At 44.5% G+C, this 22,143-nt stretch overlaps 1 protein-coding gene across 1 annotated transcript in view; it reads left to right on the top strand.

The window, feature by feature from the left end:
* The window catches only part of ABTB3 (ankyrin repeat and BTB domain containing 3), a 270,479-nt gene that overhangs the window by 163,808 nt on the left and 84,528 nt on the right, over positions 1–22,143 (top strand). The window contains exons 2-3 of the mRNA XM_090272559.1: positions 3,382–3,531; positions 12,137–12,341. Of these exons, the coding sequence (XP_090128685.1) occupies positions 3,382–3,531; positions 12,137–12,341 (355 nt within the window). The remainder of the gene's footprint in view (positions 1–3,381; positions 3,532–12,136; positions 12,342–22,143) is intronic.

The raw sequence follows: 22,143 nt of genomic DNA, 5'->3' as shown, positions 1-22,143 counted from the left end.
GAAATTGAAGAGCAGGCCAAAACTGAGACCCGCGTCTGACACCGAAATGTGATACTAGAACCTTTTTATTGACCTAGTTGATTTTTAGACCAAAAAAAAAAAAAAAAAAAAAAAAAAAAAAACCCTCCAGTTTATGTTATACTCCGTCTAGAGTCCTCAGAAGAGGAGGGAGGGAGGGAAGGAGGACGGGGCGGGGGCGTGGGGGATAGTAAATCCTGATATATAATCTTTGCATAATAGTTCAATTTAGATTTTCCAAATCTCAGTAAGCTAGCTTTAAAAGCTTCTTTGAATAATTATGTTTTCACATTTAAATTTCATAACCCTTTGAAAGAAGGAGGAATAATCACAAGGGAAATTGTTTATTCTTATGATAAAGCATAAAATAGTCTAAAACTCTGTACACATTCACTGATTTCATCTCAGTTAACATATGTTGAGCACCTACCTACCGCTTTGCTCAGCACATGCAGAGTATTTTGACAGACATTAGCTCATTTTATCTCCCCACCCCCAGCAACCCCGTGAGGGAGGCAAGGACATTCCTGCCACCTCTGTTTCACCGAAGAGGAGATGTGGTCCAGAGTGGCTCTCTGACCTGCCCAAGGTTAAACATAGTGACAGAGCCAGGGCTGAAACTTTGGGGTCCAGACTCCACATCCCATTTGCTCATGCCACAACCAACGTGTGAAGCAACATTTCAGGTGCCGTTCTGGGGTGAGAACTTGCTGAATGTAATGCAAAGGGAAAGCAATCCTGCGAGTCCTGTGTGTACATATACGGGTCACTTTTCCTATTAATTAGGTAACTTCATCCTCCCTACATCAGGGCTTACTCTCAGATCTCCTTTGCTATGAAGCCCCCTGACCACCACCCCATTCTCTCATCACCAGAAACCTTGGGCCCCTTATTACACTGGGTCACCATCATCCAGTGCCACCTGCAGTGAGCTCTCCAAGGTAGTAAATCTCTGAATAAGAGTCGGGGACATCAGGGGCATCGGATGAGGAATTGGCCCAACATTCTTGCCATGGCAACGTCTACTTGACTTGGCCTCTGACCAGATGTCTGGGCCGGCGAACACCCAGGAGGAAGCAAGGATGGCTCAGGGAGTCCCCAGGCAACAGGAGGATGACTCAGCTGTTACGTGAGAGCGGACAGGCAGGAGGCCAGCCTTGGATGATGGGGATTTCTGTGAAGGTCTTGTCTTCCCTGAAAAGCTGAGGGCTGCTGAAGTGCAGGGATCACGTTCCGTGCAGAGCCTAGCACAGCACGAGGTAGCGCCCAGTAAATGCTGACTCTGTACTGTCCGGCTAATGCCAATTTGTGTCCTAGCATGGTCCAGTGTTTTTCAGACTGCCTGTTGTGACCCATTAGTGAACCACGAAATCACTTTTGATGCTACAGACAGCATTTTTATGAATAAAATAGAAGTAAAAAGAAAAATAGAGTGCATCATGTGATAACAAGAAGCATCAGTGTTATTTTCCATGGAGGGTTTTTTTTTTTTTTTTTTCCCCAGGGAAAACATGACAGGTGTGTGTGTGTGTGTGGTGGTTGTAGTGGTGGGTGTACTGGGTCATGGTATAAAATACATTCTTATTCTGAATCACAGTCAAACATGTTTGAAAAACAATCTCAGGAAGAAACCTACCTGACCAGTTTCCTGATTATGGGAATATTGAAATCGAATCATCATTTGCATTGTTCTTCTGTTTATTCATTATTCATCAAAGAAAGGTCTTATAGTTGCTTTACCATTGCATCAGCCTGTTAGGTGTCAAGGTGAAACATTCAGGAACAAACGACTGGCTCAGTGTGGCTGGAGCCGCTCATTTGGAAGCACAGGCCAGAAGAGGTATGTGACAGGCGCCACCTCACATCTCCCCGTCTTCAAAGGAGGAACCTTGTTTGCTGAGCTTTTGTGGTTCCAGCAGAATGAGGAGTGGACTTGAACTCCTGACCTTTGTATTCTGTTTCCCCTCACCCTACCAGGTGTGTTAAATAATTTAGCACCTGTATATTGATACTATCCTATTGTTCCTAAATTATTTTTCATTGCCAGTCTTGTCTCTTCAGTTAGTTCATAAACGACTTGAACATATGTTGATTCTTTTGCATCTTCAAAATGCCCAACAGGGTTGGGAATACAGCAGGTGTGCAGTAGGTGCTTCCTACTTATTGACAACTGCTCATTGTTCAGGTCCCTGCTAAGACATGCCTTCATTCCTCGCTTCCTCCTACCATAGAGCATCTCTCATACGGCTTTGTATTACGTGTATAGCAGTCTGTCTCCTTTGCCTAGAGTGTGAGCCCACTGAGGACAGGGAGTGCGTGCATTCTGTCCATCACTGTGTCCTCGGCCCCTAACGCAGCACAGTACCTGCCTTGTTCATTGTGCCCTCAGGGATCGGCACTCGGTAGGCGTGTGTGTTAGTGATCACCAGCATCATGCTGAGTAACAAACAACCTCGCTCTCTCAATGACCTACCGAATTGGCATTTGCTTTTGTGGGCCAGCTCTAAGCTTTGTTGGTACTGGATTGGCTCTGTGTGTTTCTTACCCTCTTTAGACGAGCATGCTAGCCAGGGCATGTTTTTGTCATGATGGTGGCAGAGGCACAAGAGAGCAAGTTCAACGGCACAGGTGCTTTTCAGGCCTTTAGTTCCATTGTGCTCATGAATGTACCTTTGGCCAGAGTAAGTAGTCAAGCCCAAGGTCAAGGAGCGAGGAAGCACGCTCTGCCTGGGGAGGCTGGGGCGGTGAAGGGAACAGTGAACACTCCTGACTAACCTGCCAGAGTGAGTGCTGAGGTTCTCACTAAATATTCATAGAATGGAAAGGGAGGAAAGAGAATAATTGGATTCCGGGGATTTCCACGGGGACTCTCTACCTCCTGACATTGAGCTCTACGGAAAAAGCAAGTGCCTTATATAACAGCTAACAGCCCAGCCACCCAGAGTTAAAGGTGCTGGGCCAATAAAGCAAGTCCTCAGAAGTGACTGCCAGCAGAGGCTCTTCCTGCGGGACACTCAGGGACAGCAGCTGCGTCTGGGACGGAGAATGGAGCAAGTGACCACGGGCTTCCCTTGAGGCATCTCTGAGCAGCTAGGATCCTGCTCTGTTTTGTGTCCTTTGGAAATGTGCATACAGACAAATGCCCACACGTTTGTTAAAATGAGCAGATCAGGACCTTGAGGACATCTTTTTAAATGGCTTGACATTATTTCTGAAAGAAGTCCGGAGTCTCAGTCATCACGTTGGCTTTGTGGTACCAACCCCGGTGTGGTTAGAGGCTGGGAAAAGTTTGGCACCCCTCCTTTGGTTGACTGAAAAGTAACAATCCATTTTTCCTTTCATCCTCTCTCCCGCTGACTGCAGGAGTTCTGTGCCTGCCGGACAGCCTGAATCTTCACCGAGACCCGCAGCGGTCGAACAAGCCAGGAGAACTGCCCATGTTCAGCCAGTCCGAGTTGAGGACCATCGAGCAGTCCTTGCTGGCCACGCGTGTGGGCAGCATCGCAGAACTGAGTAAGTGGATGCTGGTTCCCGTGCCTTCCCTGTTCCTGAGGCGCCACTGCCCACAGGGCAGTGCTTTGTAAGCAGCCAGGTGACACCTTGTATTGAACACCAGCCATGTGCATAAAACAGTGACATGTTGGCCATGGGCAAGACGCGGGTTCTGGAGTCAGGCAGACCTGGTCAGTTCCCTGACCCTGTCAACTAGAGGAAGTCAAGTTCCTAACCTTTTCTGAGCCACAGTTTCCTAAAATAGAGAAAATAATAGTCTCTCACTTAGATTGTAGTTGTGATTTGATGCCCATAGAGGAGTTTGCCACATGCCTGGCACACAGTAAGTGCTCTATAAATGGTGGCCGTGCCCTTGATTTTCACAATGGGATTCCTTTAAAGCATATATCAGATCACATCTCTCCCCATCTGACCCAAAGGAGAAACCAAAGTTCTCAGAATTGCTTCCGGTCCCCTCAACCCATATCATTCAGACATCTTCTTTCACCATCCCCTCTGACCGACTGAACTACAGCCCCTGGCCCAGGCTGTTCCTTGAACATAGCAGGCACACCTCAGGACCTTTGCACTTACCGTTCCTGCCTCCTGGACTGCTCTTACTCGAAATATCCGCATGGCTTGCTCCCTTATTACCTTCAAGTCTCACCCAAATGTGACCTCAATGAGGCTTTCCCTGACCACCCTAGTTAAAGTCATGACCCCCTGAGGATCTTTATCCCTTTCTCTGCTTTTCCCTTCTCCCCAGCGGTTATCCTATGGCATACTCTATTTTTTTGTCTTTTGCTTTTTTTTAAAATTAATATACAGTTCACCAATTTAAAGTATACAATTCAATGATTTTTAGTATATTTATTGAGCTGTGAAACCATAACCACAATCAGTTTTAGAACATTTTCATTATCCTCCAAAACCTGGTAACCATTAGCAGTCACTTTCTTTCCCTTAGTCACACCCTATGTTTTACTCACTTTTTAAATTGTCTATCTCTCCCTACCACAATATAGTCTCATGGACAATAGAGATGTTTGTTTTGTTTATTGATACAACCCCAGCACCAAGAATACTGCCCGGCACATAGTAGGTCCTCAGGAAATACAAATGGGGTGGGGGGAGAGACAGAGAGAGCTGGAGAGATGGGAGGGATTGTCGAGAAGGTGGGTATGCCGCAGTTCGAGCAATGACCGTCATGCTTGTGTGCACCCCTAATTTAGGGCTGTGCACTCTGAGCCCCACCAACCAGAGCAAAGTAAATCCATATTTACTTTTGATCCCATTGATGGTCAAATGACTTAGCTGTGTGTTTGTTCCTGATCGGACTAGAGCATTTATTTCAGAAACGCTTGGGTTATCTTAAAATACGAGTTGGTAGGAGAGTCTAGAAAATCCTGAACTATTAAGGGCGTCAGGATCCAGAATGCAGCGTGCACACCTTCCCATGAGAATTCAACTGTCCACCCAGGACAGGCAGGCATCCTCCATTTAGCACATGGCGTCTCTGGAAAACAAAGTATAATAGTAGCTGATTCAAGCCGTAGGGGGTCCTTATGGTCATTAGAGCCACTTTCCTGCACCTGAACTTGAAAATTACATTTCCATTCTCATCAAACCTCTGAAGTCATGAGATGCCTCCAGTCACAGGGGCTTCCCATTACCGGTCAGTCATGTGATTTTTCTTAAGCTTTTGGGTGCCGTGGACCCCTTTGGCAGTCTGATGGGCTCTGCCTCTGAATATTTTTAAATGCATAAAATAAAGTGCATGTGTTTACAAAAGAAACCAATTACACTAAAATGTCCATCTAAATTGTGGTGTGGTTTTCTGTGCTTTTTTGTGAGCACATTAACAAGAGCTAGCAGCAGCTCTGATGACCCCATTATTCTGAGGTGGTGATGTGTGCAAAGATATTTTGAGACACCTGCAACAATTGGAAAGGGAGGAGGAAATGACTGCCTTTTAACAGCTCCCGAGGGATCCGGAGGGAGAGGGTCCAGGCAGCACCCTTGGGGGAACATCACTCTAAGAAGAAATGCCGAGACATTCCTAGGACCCTGGAAATGCAGAAGCTGGCCACAGTGCTGGGTCATGTTTGCATAGGCATCACCCGGGAAAAGGCCACTCCTCTCACTGGTCCACACACTCTGTACCCCGTTGTCTCAAAGGTTTGTCCTGGTTTATCTTAATGGCCCCTCCCAGCTGTGTCTAGCACCTAGACTGGGACCCTGCTTAATTCCAGAGCTCTCTTAGGAGAAAGGATTTACTAAAGAAATCTGCACTTCACCTAAGCAGGCAGTCTGCAGGAGCGGCTTGCCGCATAAATTGTTTTTAAGGACAATTTGCTCTGCAAATTAAATGCTGTCATTGTGGTTGAATGTTGACTTACGCATATGAATTGTTGGCACACAAATGGGTGCTGCTAATTACCAATAGGTCTTGTACATTCATTAAGCAGTCCCATAGAACATATGCGAGGAAGCACGTTGATAAGCCCCGTGGGGGACTGAAGATAATAAAATTGCCTTCTTTTCTGATCTGTCTGTAATTTAGACTGGCTTGCACTGTGGTCTGAATCAATACAGCCTTGCTCTCTCTGTGTACATAGAGCGCTGTTCTTCATATTCAAAGGTTACTCTGCCAGAGTCGATTCTAGAAACCACTGTTTTTCTAGCAAAGCTGAGATGGAGAGAATTCTTTCCCAGCCTTCCCTGCTCTTCTTGAATCAGGCTGTCCTGGCTTGTTACAGTAGTCCCAATTTTTCCCCCTTTGTTCCCTCTGCCCAGTACCCCCCTTCCCTGCACAACACCCCCCCTTAGTTCATATCCATATAAGTCCTTTGGCTTCACCCTTTCCTATATGATTCTTAACTTCCCCCTGTCTATTTTGTACCAACCGATTATGCTTCTTAGTCCCTGCACCATTTCCCCCTTTTCTCCCCCTCCCTCCTCCCAGCTGACAACCCTCCAAATGATCCCCATACCTATGATTCTGTTCCTATTCTGGTTGCTTAGTTGGATTTTGTTCTTATTTTTTAGATTCAGTTGCTGATAGTTGTGAGTTTGTTGTCATTTTAATATTCATAGTTTTGATCTTCTTTTTCTTAAGTCCCTTTGACATTTCATATAATAATAGCTTGGTGACGATGAGCTCCTTTAGCTTTACCTTGTCTGGGAAACACTTCATCTGCCCTTTCATTCCAAATGTTAGCTTTGCTGGATAGAGTAATCTTGGTTGTAAGTCCTTGCTTTTCATCACATTGAATACTTCTTGCCAGTCCCTTCTTGCCTGCAAAGTTTCTTTTGAGAAATCAGCTGATAGTCTTATAGGCACCCCTTTGTAGGTAACTCTCTGCTTTTCTCTTGCTGCTGTTAAGATTCTCTCTTTATCTTTCATTTTTGGCATTTTAATTATGATGTATCTTGGTGTGGTCCTCTTTGGGTCTAGCTTATTTGGGACTCTCTGTGCTTCCTGGACCTGTATGTCTATTTCCTTTGCCAAATTTGGAGAGTTTTCCTTCATCATTTTCTTATATAAGTTTTCAATTTCTTACTCTTCTTCTCTTTCTGTCACCCCTATGGTTCGGATGTTGGTACGTTTGAAGTTGTTCCAGAGGTTCCTAAGTCTCTGCTCATTTTTTTCAGTTCTTGTTTCCTCATTCTGCACTGGTTGAGTGGTTTTTTTTTTCTTCCTGATATTCCAAATCATTGATTTAAACCCCGTTTTCCTTCCCTTCACCATTGGTTTTGTGTGGGTTTTCCTTTGTTTCATTTAGCATAGCCTTCACTTTTTCTCTTATGTGTTTGCCATACTTAAGCATATCTGTCAAGCCCATGAGCATCTTTATCACCAGTGTTTTGATCTCTGCATCTGTTAGGTTGGCTATCTCCTCGTTCGATAGGTTGGCTGTCTCCTCATTGCTTAGTTCTCCCACTGGAACCTTGATCCATTCCCTCTTTTGGGCCATACGTCTCTGTCTCCTCATCTTGACAGGCTCCTGTGTTTGTTTGCCTCTGTGTCTTAGGTGGAGCTGTCGCTCCTGTTATGTTGTAAGGAACGGAGCCTTAGGGATTCATCAGTACAGGGCAACCCATTTCACCACATTGTGGTGCTGTATGTGGGGGAGGGATCCGAGAGGGAACAAAGCCACCTACTCAGCACTCGTCCCTTTTCCAGACACTTCTCCCACTTCCCTATGGGACTGGTGCCTTTCTAGCTGTTGCCCTGGCCATTGTCCCCAGAGTTCGTGGGACTGCAGATGTTCAAGGACCGTGGGGGCCCTTTAAACAAGCGGACTCTGCTGAGAGACCAGCAGTTTCTTCCTGTGCCCCAACCCCCACTGGTTTGCACAGTCAAAAGCAATGAGGCTTTATTTTCTCTGACGCTGGAACTATGAGCTGCGTGGTCTGGTCTGGTGCTGGGAGTGCTCCCCGGGTGTCCCTCCCGACTTTTTTAAATGTGTGACTGCAGTTTCCACTGGCCTGCCACTGCCACTGCTGCTGCTGTCACCACACTGCATCCTCTCCACCCCAGCTCCACCCCTCCTACCTGTCTGGATGAGTATTTCTTCTTTATATCTTTGTTTGTTGGACTTCCATGCAGTTTGATTTTCTGGAACTTCTGGTTGTCTCTAGTTTTGAGGTAGTTGTATTCCTTCTTAGTTGTGGAGGGACACACAGCATGTCTGTCTAGGCCTCCGTCTTGGCCAGAAGTCTGACCATGACCTTCTTCATAGCCAATAATAATAATGGCAGCAGCTGATGCTATTGAACTAGGGAACTATGAAAAACCTATATGAGTCATCTCCAATTTTACCATTATGGTCCACATTGATATGGAAATGGAGGTGAGAAGAGGATAAACAACTTTTATTTCTAATATTTTATTTATTTATTACCAGAGAGGAGGGAAAGGAGGAAGAAAGAGAGGAAGAGAAACATTGATCAGTTGCCTCTCTCATGCCCCCAACTGGGGACCCGGCCCACAACCCAGGCATGTGCCCTGACTGGAAATCGAACCAATGACCCTTTGGTTCACAGGCTGGCACTCAGTCTACTGAGCCACACCAGCCAGATCAACCACACCTGTGAGCTGAAGGGCTGGAGATTGAAGCCAGATCTAAAGGCAGCGCTTTCCCACCTCAACACTAGATGAGACTCCCACTGGGGTACACTCAGCAGCTGTTTTTACATGTTACAGGGGACATGAGGGTCCCCTCAGTAAGATCAGGGTCAGTCACGTCTGACTGAGAATCTGAAATTTGCTCTGCAGGCTACACTGGGGACATGTTCCTGGAAAATAAATTGGAGATGTGAAAATTCGCGAAGGTTAGTCATCAGGCACCTAGATGGGGGTCCACCTGGCAGGCTGAGACTTCTCTTTATACCCCCTGCCTCTGTCCTCAGAGCATCATGTTAAAGTCCAGGACTGCCTTAATCAATGGTGATGCCCAGAGCCATCTTTGTCTGTTAAAGGTATTATTGTTCCCATTTCACAGATAAGAAAACTGAGACTTGGAAGGATAAATGTCTCGCCCAAGGCAGAGTCATAATTAAAACCCAGGTTTTTCTTTTTCTACTCTGCTATGCTATGTCCCATTCAGCTTTGCCTTCTGAGTACCTAACACATCACCCGTAGCTTGGGAAATATCTGTTGAATGTCACATGAATAAATGAATAACCCACAGTGAAGTGATCTGTTGGGGGAGGGGGCTGAAGACAATGCTACAGATGAGGGAAACTCTTTGTGAAACTTCAGTAAAATATTAAATACTCTGTTGAACTGAATTTTGAACTCAGAGAACCAGAACTGAACCCCTGTGTGTCTAAAATATTTGAATGAGAAGCTAAATGAGGATACTACAGAGGTCCCCAAACTGACACAGGCTGGTGACTCTTTAACCACAAGCCCTAGGACATTTGCAAGGCTATATGCTGAACTTCACAACTGATTGGGAGTCTGCTGGGCAGTCCAGGGCTCCTTCCCTGAACCAAGGAGTAGATCTGAGGGAATCGGGGCCACCTAGTCTTCCACCGAGACCAGAGGGGAAGCAGAGGCCCTGGGTTTTCTTACTTTTGGACCAGCTCGACTCTGCATTTGGTCCCATCCAATCCCGTATTCATGTCCTTTGCAATTTTGCCTCGACTCTCCTATGGAACATCCCAGTGTTGCCCCCAAGCTCCCAATTAACCCCCCATTGGACAGTCATCAATTATAGTGTAATTGCTCTCTGTTGTTTACAGGGAAAAACTGAGGGCTTCATTTTTAAAAACGCCTCTTCCTGTTTTCACACTTAACTGTGAACTTGTGGCTTCGATTCAGTGAGGCTATTAATTTACAACTGTGTGAAAAAAAGGTTTCTGGGTTGTCTTTCCAATGTGCCACCAGGAAAAAAAAAAAAAAAAAAGAGTGTTGTGGGAGATTTTGAAAACATACTGTAGTAAGTGGTAGCCAACCATGGGTGAAATGAAGAATAGGGAAGGAAGTGAAGAGACTGTCTAAGCTCAGGCTTAGACGGAAGGATCCCACCGTTGGCATGTGTGGCCCTTTGTCCCAGGAGAGTCACATTGGGCATGCAGGGGGATGGGTCAGTCAGAGATGCATTGATAGCCTGAGCCTGGCAGTTACAGCCAGGTTACCCAAAGGGCGGCATGGAATATGGTCATAGGTGATACAAAAAACACTTTCAGCTTTTAATTGCTATGAATTTTTTATGAGTCCTAGAAAAATATTGGTTTTCCATTTAAGGCACTGATAGGACGTTTCCTTTTAAAATGAATTTATTTGTGGGAAAGAATGGGCCAATTTAAAGAAAAATATTAAGTAAATAAATTGTACCTGCAGCACACAGATAGGAGAGAAGTCCTGATGGTGATTCTCAAATGGCTGATGCTGGGGAAACCTGGTTATACGTGGATTCTCAAGTAGGTTTCAAGAGCCAAACTCCCACTGCCCAGACTCGGGGCAGCTTAGTTACAAGTGATTTATTGTGTTGGGTTCATGAAGCTGACAGATGAAGCAGCAGAGAGCACATACATAAAGCAGGGTTTAAAGCAGAGCGAGTGATGGCAGAATCCCTGTGCCAATTTCATGCCCCATGGCCAGCTCTGCTCGGACACATCCTCGGGGCCTCTGATGCAGGGACTAGGCTGATAAAAATTATGATGATGGTGGTGGTGATGATAATGATGATGATATTGATGGAAATGATGATAGAGGTCATGATAGCGGTGATGATGGCAGTCTGCGTCCAGAGAGCATGTTTCTAACCACTTACACTATACTGCTCCTTCAGAAACAGGACAAGGAATGAGTCATGGTCTCTGCCCTTGAGACTCAGTAGACGTGTGGACAACTGACTGGGAAATATGACAGAATTGAACAAATAATATGTTAGGCTTTATTAGCATATGTTCGGAATACACAGGGGAAGGGGAGATTGATTTTGACTGGGGGCATTCTGGAGGGCTCCATGGAAGAAGAGGCATTTTATCACAGCCTTGAAGGTCTTCAGTAGTTGGGAGAATGAAGGAAAGGGCACTCAAAGGTGTGACGTCAACAAGAACAAAAGCAGGAAACCTGGAAGGGCAGGACGAGCTGAATGATGCTCAGAGAAGATGGTTAGCCCACCCGAGGCAAAGGGCTTCCCAGTGTCTAAGGGAATAGAGAGGAGGTACAGGGACCCTAAAGACAGACCCTCTTCTCTTCTCAATGCCCTTTGGGTTTTTCTTGTTTTGGGCTTTTTTATGGGAGCTCTCAAGAAAAAATAGATGGAAAAGTGAGTGCACTCCAAGTTGACCCTAGATGGAAGGGTCAAGAAAGTAAAGAACTCCTCAGTAACTTTATTACGCTGTCAAATTTTTGAAAGTCAGAAACTACAGAAAAGCTGGATATGAAAGAACATCACCCAACAATCCCACTAGGCAGACAAATCCTTGGTCAACATTTTGATATTTTTTTCTGGTATTTACTCAGTGCATAGTTTTTTAATCACATAATCCTAATGACACTGTATGCCATTTTGAATGTTGGTTTTTTCCCACTTACCATTTTAACATAAGGATTTTTTTTTCATTTCATTGCACCTCTATGTAAACATTTTTAATAACCGCTTAAAGTTTATGATTTTATCATGTGGATGTACCAGAGTTTATTTAAGCACACTCTTATTTTTACTTATTTGTTTCTTTGTCAAATTTTGGACCCTGTAAGTAAGGTCTGGGTGAAAATCCTTCTGCATGAAGATTTTGCTGCATTGTGGATTCTAACATTGGGACAGAGTCCCAGAAAGGGAATTACTGAATCAAGGGTAAAGACCATTTGTTAACACCTTGGCGACATAATACCAAATACCCTTAAGGCGGACTTGGAGCTGGACAAGGCTGCACTGGGCTGTCTCAGAAAAAAGGACTAAGTCAGCGTGGGGTAAAGGTAAAGAGCACCGGCATGAGGGTCAGACATGGCCTGGTTGAAATCTGTCTCTGTCTCTAACTGACCTTGTGACCTCGAGTCTAAGTTTCCTTGTCTATAAAATGGGATTTCTCAAAGATCTTCAGGCACGTCTTTTCCTCAAGTCTTTGCTGCCCAAAGGATCTGAAATCTTACTTCTGTCTACAGGTGACCTGGTGTCCCGAGCAATGCATCACCTGCAGCCCCTCAATGCCAAGCACCATGGCAACGGCACGCCCATGCACCAAAAGCAGGGGGCACTCTACTGGGAGCCTGAGGCCCTGTACACGCTTTGCTATTTCATGCACTGCCCGCAAATGGAGTGGGAAAATCCCAACGTGGAGCCTTCCAAGGTCAACCTCCAGGTGGAAAGGTAAGACTTGCCTTTATCTTGCCAAAGAGAGGAGCTCCCCTCTGGCCAATACCATCTCATGGTGGCAGGGTGGGTACTGTCTCCATGGAGCTGCACGGGTCAGGGAGGGAAGGGATGCTGAGATCAGAATTGCCCAGCTCCCAGAAATTCACTGGAGGGGTCCACATGGGAATCATGTGCCCTGAGCAGGTACCTGAGACCTTGGTAGAGTCTTGGAAATGGGATTTCATAGGACTGCTCCAGTTCCAGGTGAAGAAAAGGGCTGGGTGAGAAGAGCAGGTCTGTACATTCTGGAGGGGTGAGAACCTCGGTAGTACGGGTGGCTTCCTTGTGAAGGCAGCTTCACGGTATCCCTGCTCCTTGAGTCTTGTCTTCATTCCATCCTGGCTTCCTGCGACCTCCCAGGGGCAGGAGGGTTGGGCCATAAATTCCTGCTCATCCAAAGTGGACCATGCAGGTGGGCAGGAGACTGGCTTGCTGGGGAAGCAGAATCCTCACAGGAAAGGAAAAACAGGAGAGAAGGAAGGGAGGGCTTCCTGGAAGAGGAAGCTCCCTCTGACCCAGCTTCTGCTGCTCCTTGGCACAGTTCCTCTGCTTTCCTGTGCTTCAGTCTCCCCATCTGTCAACCAGTGCCTAACTAAGTGGTTCCCAGGTTCCCTTCCATCTGGAAAACCCCAGGGTTCTCTGAGGATGGTTTCACCCTCTTCAAGTCAGGGCCTGAGAAACCACCCTCAGGAGTGGAGGCTGCCTGGAGGCATCCCCTCTTCCTCTGGGGACAGGTCCACAGAGCTCATCTCCCCACAGTCTCTCACCAGTCAGGCCCCTTGACTTCAACTATTGTAGTAGTGACCCCTGTTTATCAGAAGAGTGGTTAAGAGAGCAGGCTCTGAGACCCAGACTTCTGGGTTCAAATCCAGGCCCTTCCACTTCAAAGCCAGGGGGCCTTGGGAAAGGGCCTTAACCTCTCCATGCCTCAGTTTCTTCATCTGCATTACAGGGCTATGAAGAATAATTCCTTCCTAAGGCTGTTTGAAGATTAAGTGCATTGAATAGTGCAGCACATAGTAAATAAATGGTCACTCTTTATTGTGGGTATTATCAGCATGTAGCTAAGCAACTCTCATTTGAGCTCGATACAGTTTTCTTTTCTCTGTTAACTGTTTCCAAGTTGTTTTGAAATTCTCACTGATGTTCTGTTCCTGCCAAGATGGGTTAGGGCTTAATTGGGCTCCTTCACAAAACCACGTCTCTTGGCTTCTGGTTATGGGAAGAAGATGGAGCCTGGGCTAGACAGAGTTGCCTTTTTTTTCTTTTCTTTTTTTCTTTTTTTTGAAGAATCCCAAATTAGCATTAATATTTCAATCCCATCTGGAGTTGACTTAATCAGGGGATTACTCAGGTCTCCTGCTATCCAGGCCAGATCAGTGGGTACCCTGTGCCTATTTTCATGTGCCAAACATGCCCAAGATGAGAGACAGCAAAGGGTCCATGGTCTCCGGGCAGAAATAACATCAGTCAGACACACTAAAGCTCTACTTTCTGTGAGTGTGAATCCTGAGAGTTGGGAGAATAGAAACCACTGGCCTGTGGGGAGCCTAGGTCTTCGGCGCCCTCTTCCCCTTCCATTGCCTGTACAATAACACATCATCTCTGACTCACCCTCCTCACGTCATCTTTAATTCCCGTGTCTCAGTGGATGACCCCCTCTCCTTCTCCAGGCAGACATCGCTGCCTCTGAGCTCCAGTCTAGGGAGACCGTCTAAGGATACCAAACTTCCTGGGGCAAGTTTTAAGGAGGATGAACCACGAAGGAGGGCAGAGGAAAGAGGACACATCCCAGTATTTGCTGGACGCACTTATCTCGGCCTTTCCATCCCATTGGGTTGAATTTTCAGGCAACAACATACAACACGAGGCAAGACTTGTCATTTTTGAGTTCTGCTCACTCTGGTCCTCCGGAAAGAGTATGGATTTAGGAATCAGATCCACCTCTGAGTTTGGGTTCCACCTCCGCTTCCTCTAGCTCTGAGACCTTGAACAGGTCATTTCAACTCTTTGAACCTCTTTTCCTTGGGGATAAAATGAGAATAAGACCAGCCTCGTGGAACTGGCACCAAAACTGGATTTAATGTTAAGCTAAGACATTCAGTGCCATGCCTGGTACCAGGGGACTGTCCCCTTCTCCCCACCTCCCCCAAAGTAGCTGATGTGCTCTTTTCTTGGTGTTCAAAAATACTGTTATCATTGTCCCTACAGAAGCCTGTGTGTGATTTCTTCTAGACAAAAGCTACTTCTTCCTGTTCCCTGATGGAATAGGCATCAGTGTTCAGGATCTGAAAACACGTTTCCTTCAGGGAAGAAAAAGCCTCTAACTGTTTCACTCAAGTGTTTACATCAACTCCACAGCAAAAACCTCCATCAACGAGAAATTTCCAGTGGCAGTTGCTTTTCTCTCTTTCTGTCTCCTTCTCCCCAACCCCCCAGCCCCCATCAAACAACATCTCCTTGACTCTTCTTCTCTACTCTGGCAAAGTGAAGTAGGGCTACGTTGCTTATATGATTCTCCACAAATGTAGAAGTTCTTCCAGGAATAGCGGCTGAATATTATTAGGATGCTTTTGTTCATGCCCAGCAGAAAGCCTGAGAAATATTTGTTGATTGAAATACGGATTGTTTTGTGCCTGAAACCATTTCTCCTTGTCAGAAGAGCCTTTCTTGGCTGGAGCAGTTGGCATGAGACCCACATGCAACATTTTACTTTCACGTGGGCCCGGCTTTAGGGTTGCTGCATTTGTTTGGATGGCTTCATTTTTCGCTGTGGGGTTTTGAAGAAACTCGGTGCCAGCATGAAATTTCTGTAATTTAAAAATTTCCAGAACTTTGGCTACTATTTTTTGAGCTTCGGACATCTTTCAGGTACCTCGGATATTTTTATTTAAAAAAAAAAAGCTCAGATAAATTTTCTAAAATTATGATTTTATTTTCCAGATAATAATGACTAATGGAAACACCTTAATTCTGATGGTAGGGGCCACATGAGGCTGCTGTTTTTCAATGAAATCATTGCAAATCTATGACAAGATTTTCTTCCCCTCTATCAGTGAAATATCAATGACTCCTAGTTGCATTTGGCCATGGGTGATTTCAGTAATCCGTTGCCACAAAATGAAAAAAATAAATAAATAAAAATAAGTATAATAGAAGTATTTTATTGCCCAAGGTAGCTGGTAATGCTTGAGAGGAACAGTGATCAGCTTCACCTAGAAGACTAGACAGTTAGGAAGTTCTGCTCCACCCCAAGCTCACTGAAAACAAACCAGAATTTAAACCTAGGCAGTAAGCAGCTCCCAGTCTTTAAGCAAAAAAAGCTGTATAAACAGACATGGCGGACTGTCTACTAGGGGAATCCCAACCACAGACACAAGTATATTATCACCAATCAACTATTTGAGGAAAACTAATGGGAGAAACAAAATAGTCTTAACAAATGGAAGAATAGACTCTTGAAGAAATAGAGTTAATAAAGCAAACACAACTGACATCAGAAGTTAATGGTACCCAAATACGTCTTCCAAGACATTAACCCTCCTGAAAGATTGCCCCAAACCGCTCATTTTTCAATGCTTTTTTAAATCTGTGGCCTATGTGACAAGTGATATTCAAATTTTAACATACACCAATGGACATGTCCAAGGTTATGAAAAAATTTCCAGCATTCTAGATATAACTCTTCCCCATTCTTTTCCATTAAGGAGTGTATCGGAATCCAAGTGAGGGGAAGTATTCTTGACATAGCAGCACTACTAATAGGAATACTTAGTTGTGAAAGTTGAACCTACTATGGCTGCTTAAAGCAGAAAAATAAAAACCCTCAGGGAGGTCCAGTATAGGCAGAGGTTACCAGATCTTTTTTTCCTTCTTCATGAGAATTTGACCTTGGGTTAATTCTCTAACTCGGTTCCTCTGGAAACCTGCTAAAAATTGCAGTATTAACTGTGTTACTAAGCAACCTTGCTTATGGTCAGAATGACCCTAGATTGATATATGAGATCTGGTTTGGTAGTACTCTAAATGTTTCATAAATATACAGACCTTTGGACTGCCTTGAATTCACTGACTCTTATAACTAGCAGTGTTTGTGCAGGGATCTTGGAAGCTATTTTTATGAAGTTGTTACAAGAGATATTGGGGTTCATAAACTAAGGGAGTTTCCACAACCACCAAAGTGAATCTCATCTCCTTGCACCTGAGTGTCACCTGGACAGAAGATAACTCGAGATGGCTGGGTGAATTGCTATTAGGACTTCCACTAAAGGAACATCTATTGATGTCCTGCTGGGCCGAGTGTGACCTATGGTGGTCCCGTAAGTCTAAGTGCTTAGTAGAGCTTAAGACTTTTGGGGGACATTGAAACTGGAGAACCCAGCTTTGAGGCCACACAAGCTGGGACAGTGCCCACGCTGCATCCCATCTGGCAGAGACCTCACAACCTCCAGGGCTGGGCATAGACACTTGACTTCACACCCCTGAGGCTGGGCATTGCCCACACTCCCAACAGGACCTCTGACCATTACTCCTAAAAGCTGAATGTCTCTGCTACCACCCTTGTCAGCTCCATGTTCCACCCGTGTCAAACCACTTGCTTCCAAGTCAGTGGAGCCCAGGTCACATGCCTGCACCGTAGCAGCAAGGGAGTCTGGGAATGCAAATTTCTACCTTGCTGAACCTCAGATTAATCATATGGGAAATATTCCAATCAGTGATAAGTTTACCAGTGGTTCTGTGTAGCCAAAAAAGTTGACAACGTTTCACTACACTCTTCTACTTTACTTTTTAAAATAAATAACACACAAGTGAATTATTTGTTTAGTATTTTTTGCCATTATTGGCCACACATCTCATAACCAACTGGCTTATATACCACAGATGAGAACCAAAATACTCCCCAACATAAGGATTCCTTGGGCTAACACCTCGGGAACCTCAATAGCTATTCCTGGCATTTTAAGCAGGGATGAAAGAAGCCTTTTTTCCACAGGAAGAATTCTACTTCCTAATCTTAATAAGGGCAGTGATCGCATTTGGCACAAAAGTATCCCCAAATGCCCAGCCCAGTGCTGTGAGTCCTGGAGAAATTCAGAGTCAGTAGGTGAATGATAGAGTGAGAGGACCATATATCACGTCTCTATATGTGGCCGTCTGTGGCTGGCCTGGCATCTCAACCACCATATAAATGGTTCTAAGGGGGAAAAAAATTTATGTTGAATTCTAAATAATTCACTTAAGAAACAAAGTTTTAAAACATGATTCATTTGTAACTTGAGCATTGCTGCAATTTATTTCATCTGGCGAAGATAAAAACAACTCTAATCCCAATAGTTTTCCAACTGTAGGTTACAGCCTATTAATGAGCCAGTAAATCAGTGCAGTGCAGAGACTGGCAAACTATACCACAGGCCAAATCTGGCCCGCTGCCTGTTTTTATAAAGTTTTATTGGAACATAGCCACACTCATTTGTTTACACGTTGTTTATGGCTGCTTTTGCGCTTCTGATTAGTTGTGACAGAGATCAACTGGCCCACAGAGCTGAAAATACTATTTGACCTTTTTCAGAAAAATTTGCTGACCCCTGATGTTATGGGTGGTAACCTGTATTTTTTTTAATGAGTTAGAATTGAATTTTAAAAATTAGAGTATTTTACATGAGGTAAAGTATGTTTTATGAAACTTTTATTTTTTGCAGTTATATTAATTGGCATTTATTAACTCACCCAAGGTCATGTAGCTAAAGTTGCAGAACTAGTGTTTGAACTCTTGGAGTCAGACCCTGGTCTGTGCTTATATTTACTAGGCTGTTTTGCTATCAATGGGCTATGCTTTTAAAGATGTGATAATTTTGAAAGACTCACCCTTAGTCCCTAAAATTTTTAAAATAATCTTCATGAATGTTTACAGATATAAAACTAATACACTTATTAAATAAAATGTGGCAAGTACAAAAAACAATAAAGAAGACATTTTGGATCACCCATAATCTCTGCATCCAGGAATAAGCATGAGACCGTATGGGACATTTCCTTCCAATCTTAGTGTTCTGTCTATGTATAATTTTTTGGTTGTTTTACAAAATAAATATACATCGTTGGTCTCTATTGGTAAATAACATTCAAAAGCATGGCTTTCCAATGGACTGCTATGTTACTGGATTTACTGTCAAGAGAGATCTGGTAATAGGCATGTTGAATGTGCCTTACACTAAAGATGATAAAACTGGGGCCTAGTTGGGTGAGGGAATTTGTCTGGGGTCATAAGCATATTTGCAGCAGATTTGCAAGGCAGTGACTCGGTACCTTTGCACGTGTTTTGCCCTCCTCCTGGAATACTGTTTCCCTTCTGCTCTATCATCTGACTGCCTCTATTATTTCATCCTTCAAGACTCATTTTAGATATGAGCTCCTCTAAGAATCCTTCTCTACTACCTCAGGATACACTGTGTTCATTGCCTAGCTTAGTGCATAGCATATAGTAAGTGCTCAATAAATGCTTGCGGAACTCCACAGAGCTGGGTCTGAAGCCTACGTACTCCAGCCCGGAATGCCATGTTGCCTCTGCCAACTCAGGCAGCCCTCAGCTTGGTACTGGCTCTCCTGTTCCCTTGCCCCAGGCCTCAGTTTCCTCAGCTATCACCAGGAAATAGTAATTCTACTTTATGGAGTAATTTCAATAACTAGTGAACTAAGTTCTGTAAGAGCCATACACAATCACCAACACAGCAGTTCCATAAATGGCAAAAATTATTACTTACTTCATTAATTTAGGCTGATCTCTTCTTAGGTATGAGATTTTGATTGACACTTAGTACGTGGCAGGCCCTGCTCTGTACCCTTTATGTGCATTAACTAATTCAATCCTCACAGTACCCCTTGAGGTAGGTGCTAGCCTTGCCTCTCCCCATTTTATAGATGAGGAAACTGAGATGCGGCAAGGTTATGCAACTTCATATATGGGCAGGTCTGTGAGTATCAAAAACATCAAGTGCATGCTGGGTGGCTATAGATTAGGGAGCTCTGTGCTAAGGCAACAAAATATATGCCATGGGTGGGGGCAGAAAGGTGAGGGAGAAAAGAAAGTGAGGCCTGGTTCTGAAGAGGTACTGGATACGCCAGCAAACTAGACAGGAACGAAAGTTGAGAGACTGGCCAAGACGACATCAAGACTTTCTCCTATAAGCAGTGAAGACCAGGAGGGACTCAGGAAGGAGGTGAGGAGACCAAAACTGGGTCTGACATTTCATGAGCACCTACTATGTGCCATGTACTGTGGAGGCACTGTATTTACAGAGTTTAATCTTTACATCAATCAATTGTGAGGTAGAAATGCCTTTATCTATAGATGAGACAATTCTTTTTTAAAAGTATATTTTATTGATTATGATATTACAGTTGTCCCAATTTTCCCCCTATTCCCATCACCTCCACCTCATACCCCTTCCCTCCAGCAATCCCATCCCCCTTAGTTCATGTCCATGGGTCGTGCATATAAGTTCTTTGGCTTCACCCTTTCCTATATTATCCTTAACATCCGCCTGTCTGTTTTGTACCAACCAATTATGCTTCTTAATCCCTGCACCATTTCCCCATTTCCACCCTTCCCCCTCCCCACTCATAACCCTCCAAATGTTCTCCATATCTATGATTCTGTTCCTGTTCTAGTTGTTTTCTTAGTTTGTTTTTAAGAAAAAGAAGATCAAACTATGAACATTAAAATGACAACAAACTTGCAACTATCAATGGCTGAATTAAAAAAACAGAGACAATTAATTCTAATTGCTACTTAGTAGGAAAAGGCTATCTGGAAGTTAAGGAACTTCATAGCACATTAATTATACCTCTGGATATTTTTTATCCTGGAGCCAGAATACCTGAGTTAATATCTTGGTTCCAACTTTTATTATCAGTGTGACCTTGAACAAGTTAGTTAACCATTCTGACCCTCAGTTTTCTTATCTGTAAAATGGGAGATACCATAGAACCTATTTCAGAGGGCTGTTATGAAGCTTTTGGGTATATATATACACACATATATATATATCAACCACTAAAAATCCAGGGCACATTAGGCTCTTATAGATAATGACCATTATTAATTATTCTCACTGTCATGGTGCTTATAACCCGGATATATACTATAGCAGGGCTTCTCAAACATCAATGTGCATTTGAATCCCCTGGGATCTCATTAAAATGCAGATTCTGTTCATTAGGCCTGGGGTGGGGCCTGAGATGCTTCATTTCTAACAAGCTCCCAAGTGACGAGATGCTGCCGGTCCACAGACCACTCTGTAAATAACAAGATATTATAGTTTTTGTTTGTTTGTCATTTATCTCCCCAACCTGCTCCAACCCCCATTTTTAAGTTACATAAGGGCAAGAAATAAGCTTTTATGATGATTTTTGTCTCTCTGGTAGAGCTTGGCACATAACAGTTGCCTAACAAATATTTCCCAGGCTTTGGGGGCTGGAGTGAGCCTTGCAGGGCCTCTGCTCCCCTTACCTCATGAGATGCCAGGTCCCTCTGCAATTTGCTACAATGGATGGATTCCAGAGGGCCAACGTGGCCCATCTGTAGAATTCTCAGGCTTTGGAGCAGCGGCCACGGAAAGATGCTGAGTATCCGAATATAATGATCATCTTTTAGCCTAACAAGGTGGCCAACAAAACTAAAGTAGCTCAGGGATAGCAAATTAGCGACAATCACTCAAAGGAAAGATGAGGCAGGATGTGACAGGTGTCCTCCCGGGAGAGAGGCAGCAGGGCAGATCCAGAACCTCACCAGCTTCAGGGCTGATAAACAACTCCAGCCTCAAGGGCTTGTCAAACAGCTTAGCCTCAGTTACCCAGGAGTTTTTTCCAGCTAATGCGGAGAGATTGCTCCTAACTACAGATGACAAGCCAGAGGCTCAAGTTTAAAAACAGCCCCCTCTGCTACCGTGTGGGGTTAGTACAATCAAATGCATGTACCATGCTTATTTGTTTTAATAGCCAGGTCTGCTCTGAATCCTAGGTAACTGGCTGCCCTAGCAGTCTGGTCTGATCTAACTGGTGGCTTCTTTTTATTTTATGGGGAAGGGAAGGAAATTCTTACCTTTATGGCACAAAGACTAAGGAAGGATCACTGCACTGTCCGGTACAGTAATCACTAGCCATGAGAGGCTGCTTACATTTAAATGAATTAAAATTAAATAAAACTAAAGCTTTGATTTCCCAGTACCACGAGCCCCATTTCAAATGCCCAGTAGCTACACGTGGCTAGTGGTTCCTGTGTCGGACGGCGCCGATACGAGATGTTTCTAACATGACAGAAACGTCTATTAGATGGTGTCCAAATGCCCCCAGTCTCCACCATCCACCTCCTGCAGCGTGGTGTCTGCCCCTGGGGAGCCCTGTCTGCCTCAAGGCCAGAGGAGTTCAGTGGTGCTTGGGCCTTACTGAGAGTTGAATATATTTAGAATATCCTTGCTTAGTTGAAAGTGTATGGAAGAAAACTCTGTCATGTGAGTGATGACGGGCCTTCGTTCCTTCACCAGTGGGGTGAGGGTGAAGGTTCAGACAAGGAGAGAACCATAAGCGCAGTGCCAAGTCCTGTTCATCCTTCGGGATTCAGCAACCCCCTCACCTCTGCTGGGACATCTGTGCTGCCCCACCGCCAACCCGCTCTCCATAAAGGCCTCTGAATAATTCTAACAATATGAGTGCCAGCATGTGCCAGACCTGGTGACAAGTGCTTTTCCAGATTACCCCA

This window comes from Furipterus horrens, unplaced genomic scaffold, assembly GCF_987537825.1.
Source record: "Furipterus horrens unplaced genomic scaffold, mFurHor1.1.pri manual_scaffold_4, whole genome shotgun sequence".
In the NCBI taxonomy this organism is placed as follows: Eukaryota; Metazoa; Chordata; class Mammalia; order Chiroptera; family Furipteridae; genus Furipterus; species Furipterus horrens.
The sequence above is the reverse complement of the archived record's forward strand: the minus strand, read 5'-3'. Positions and strand labels throughout refer to the sequence as shown.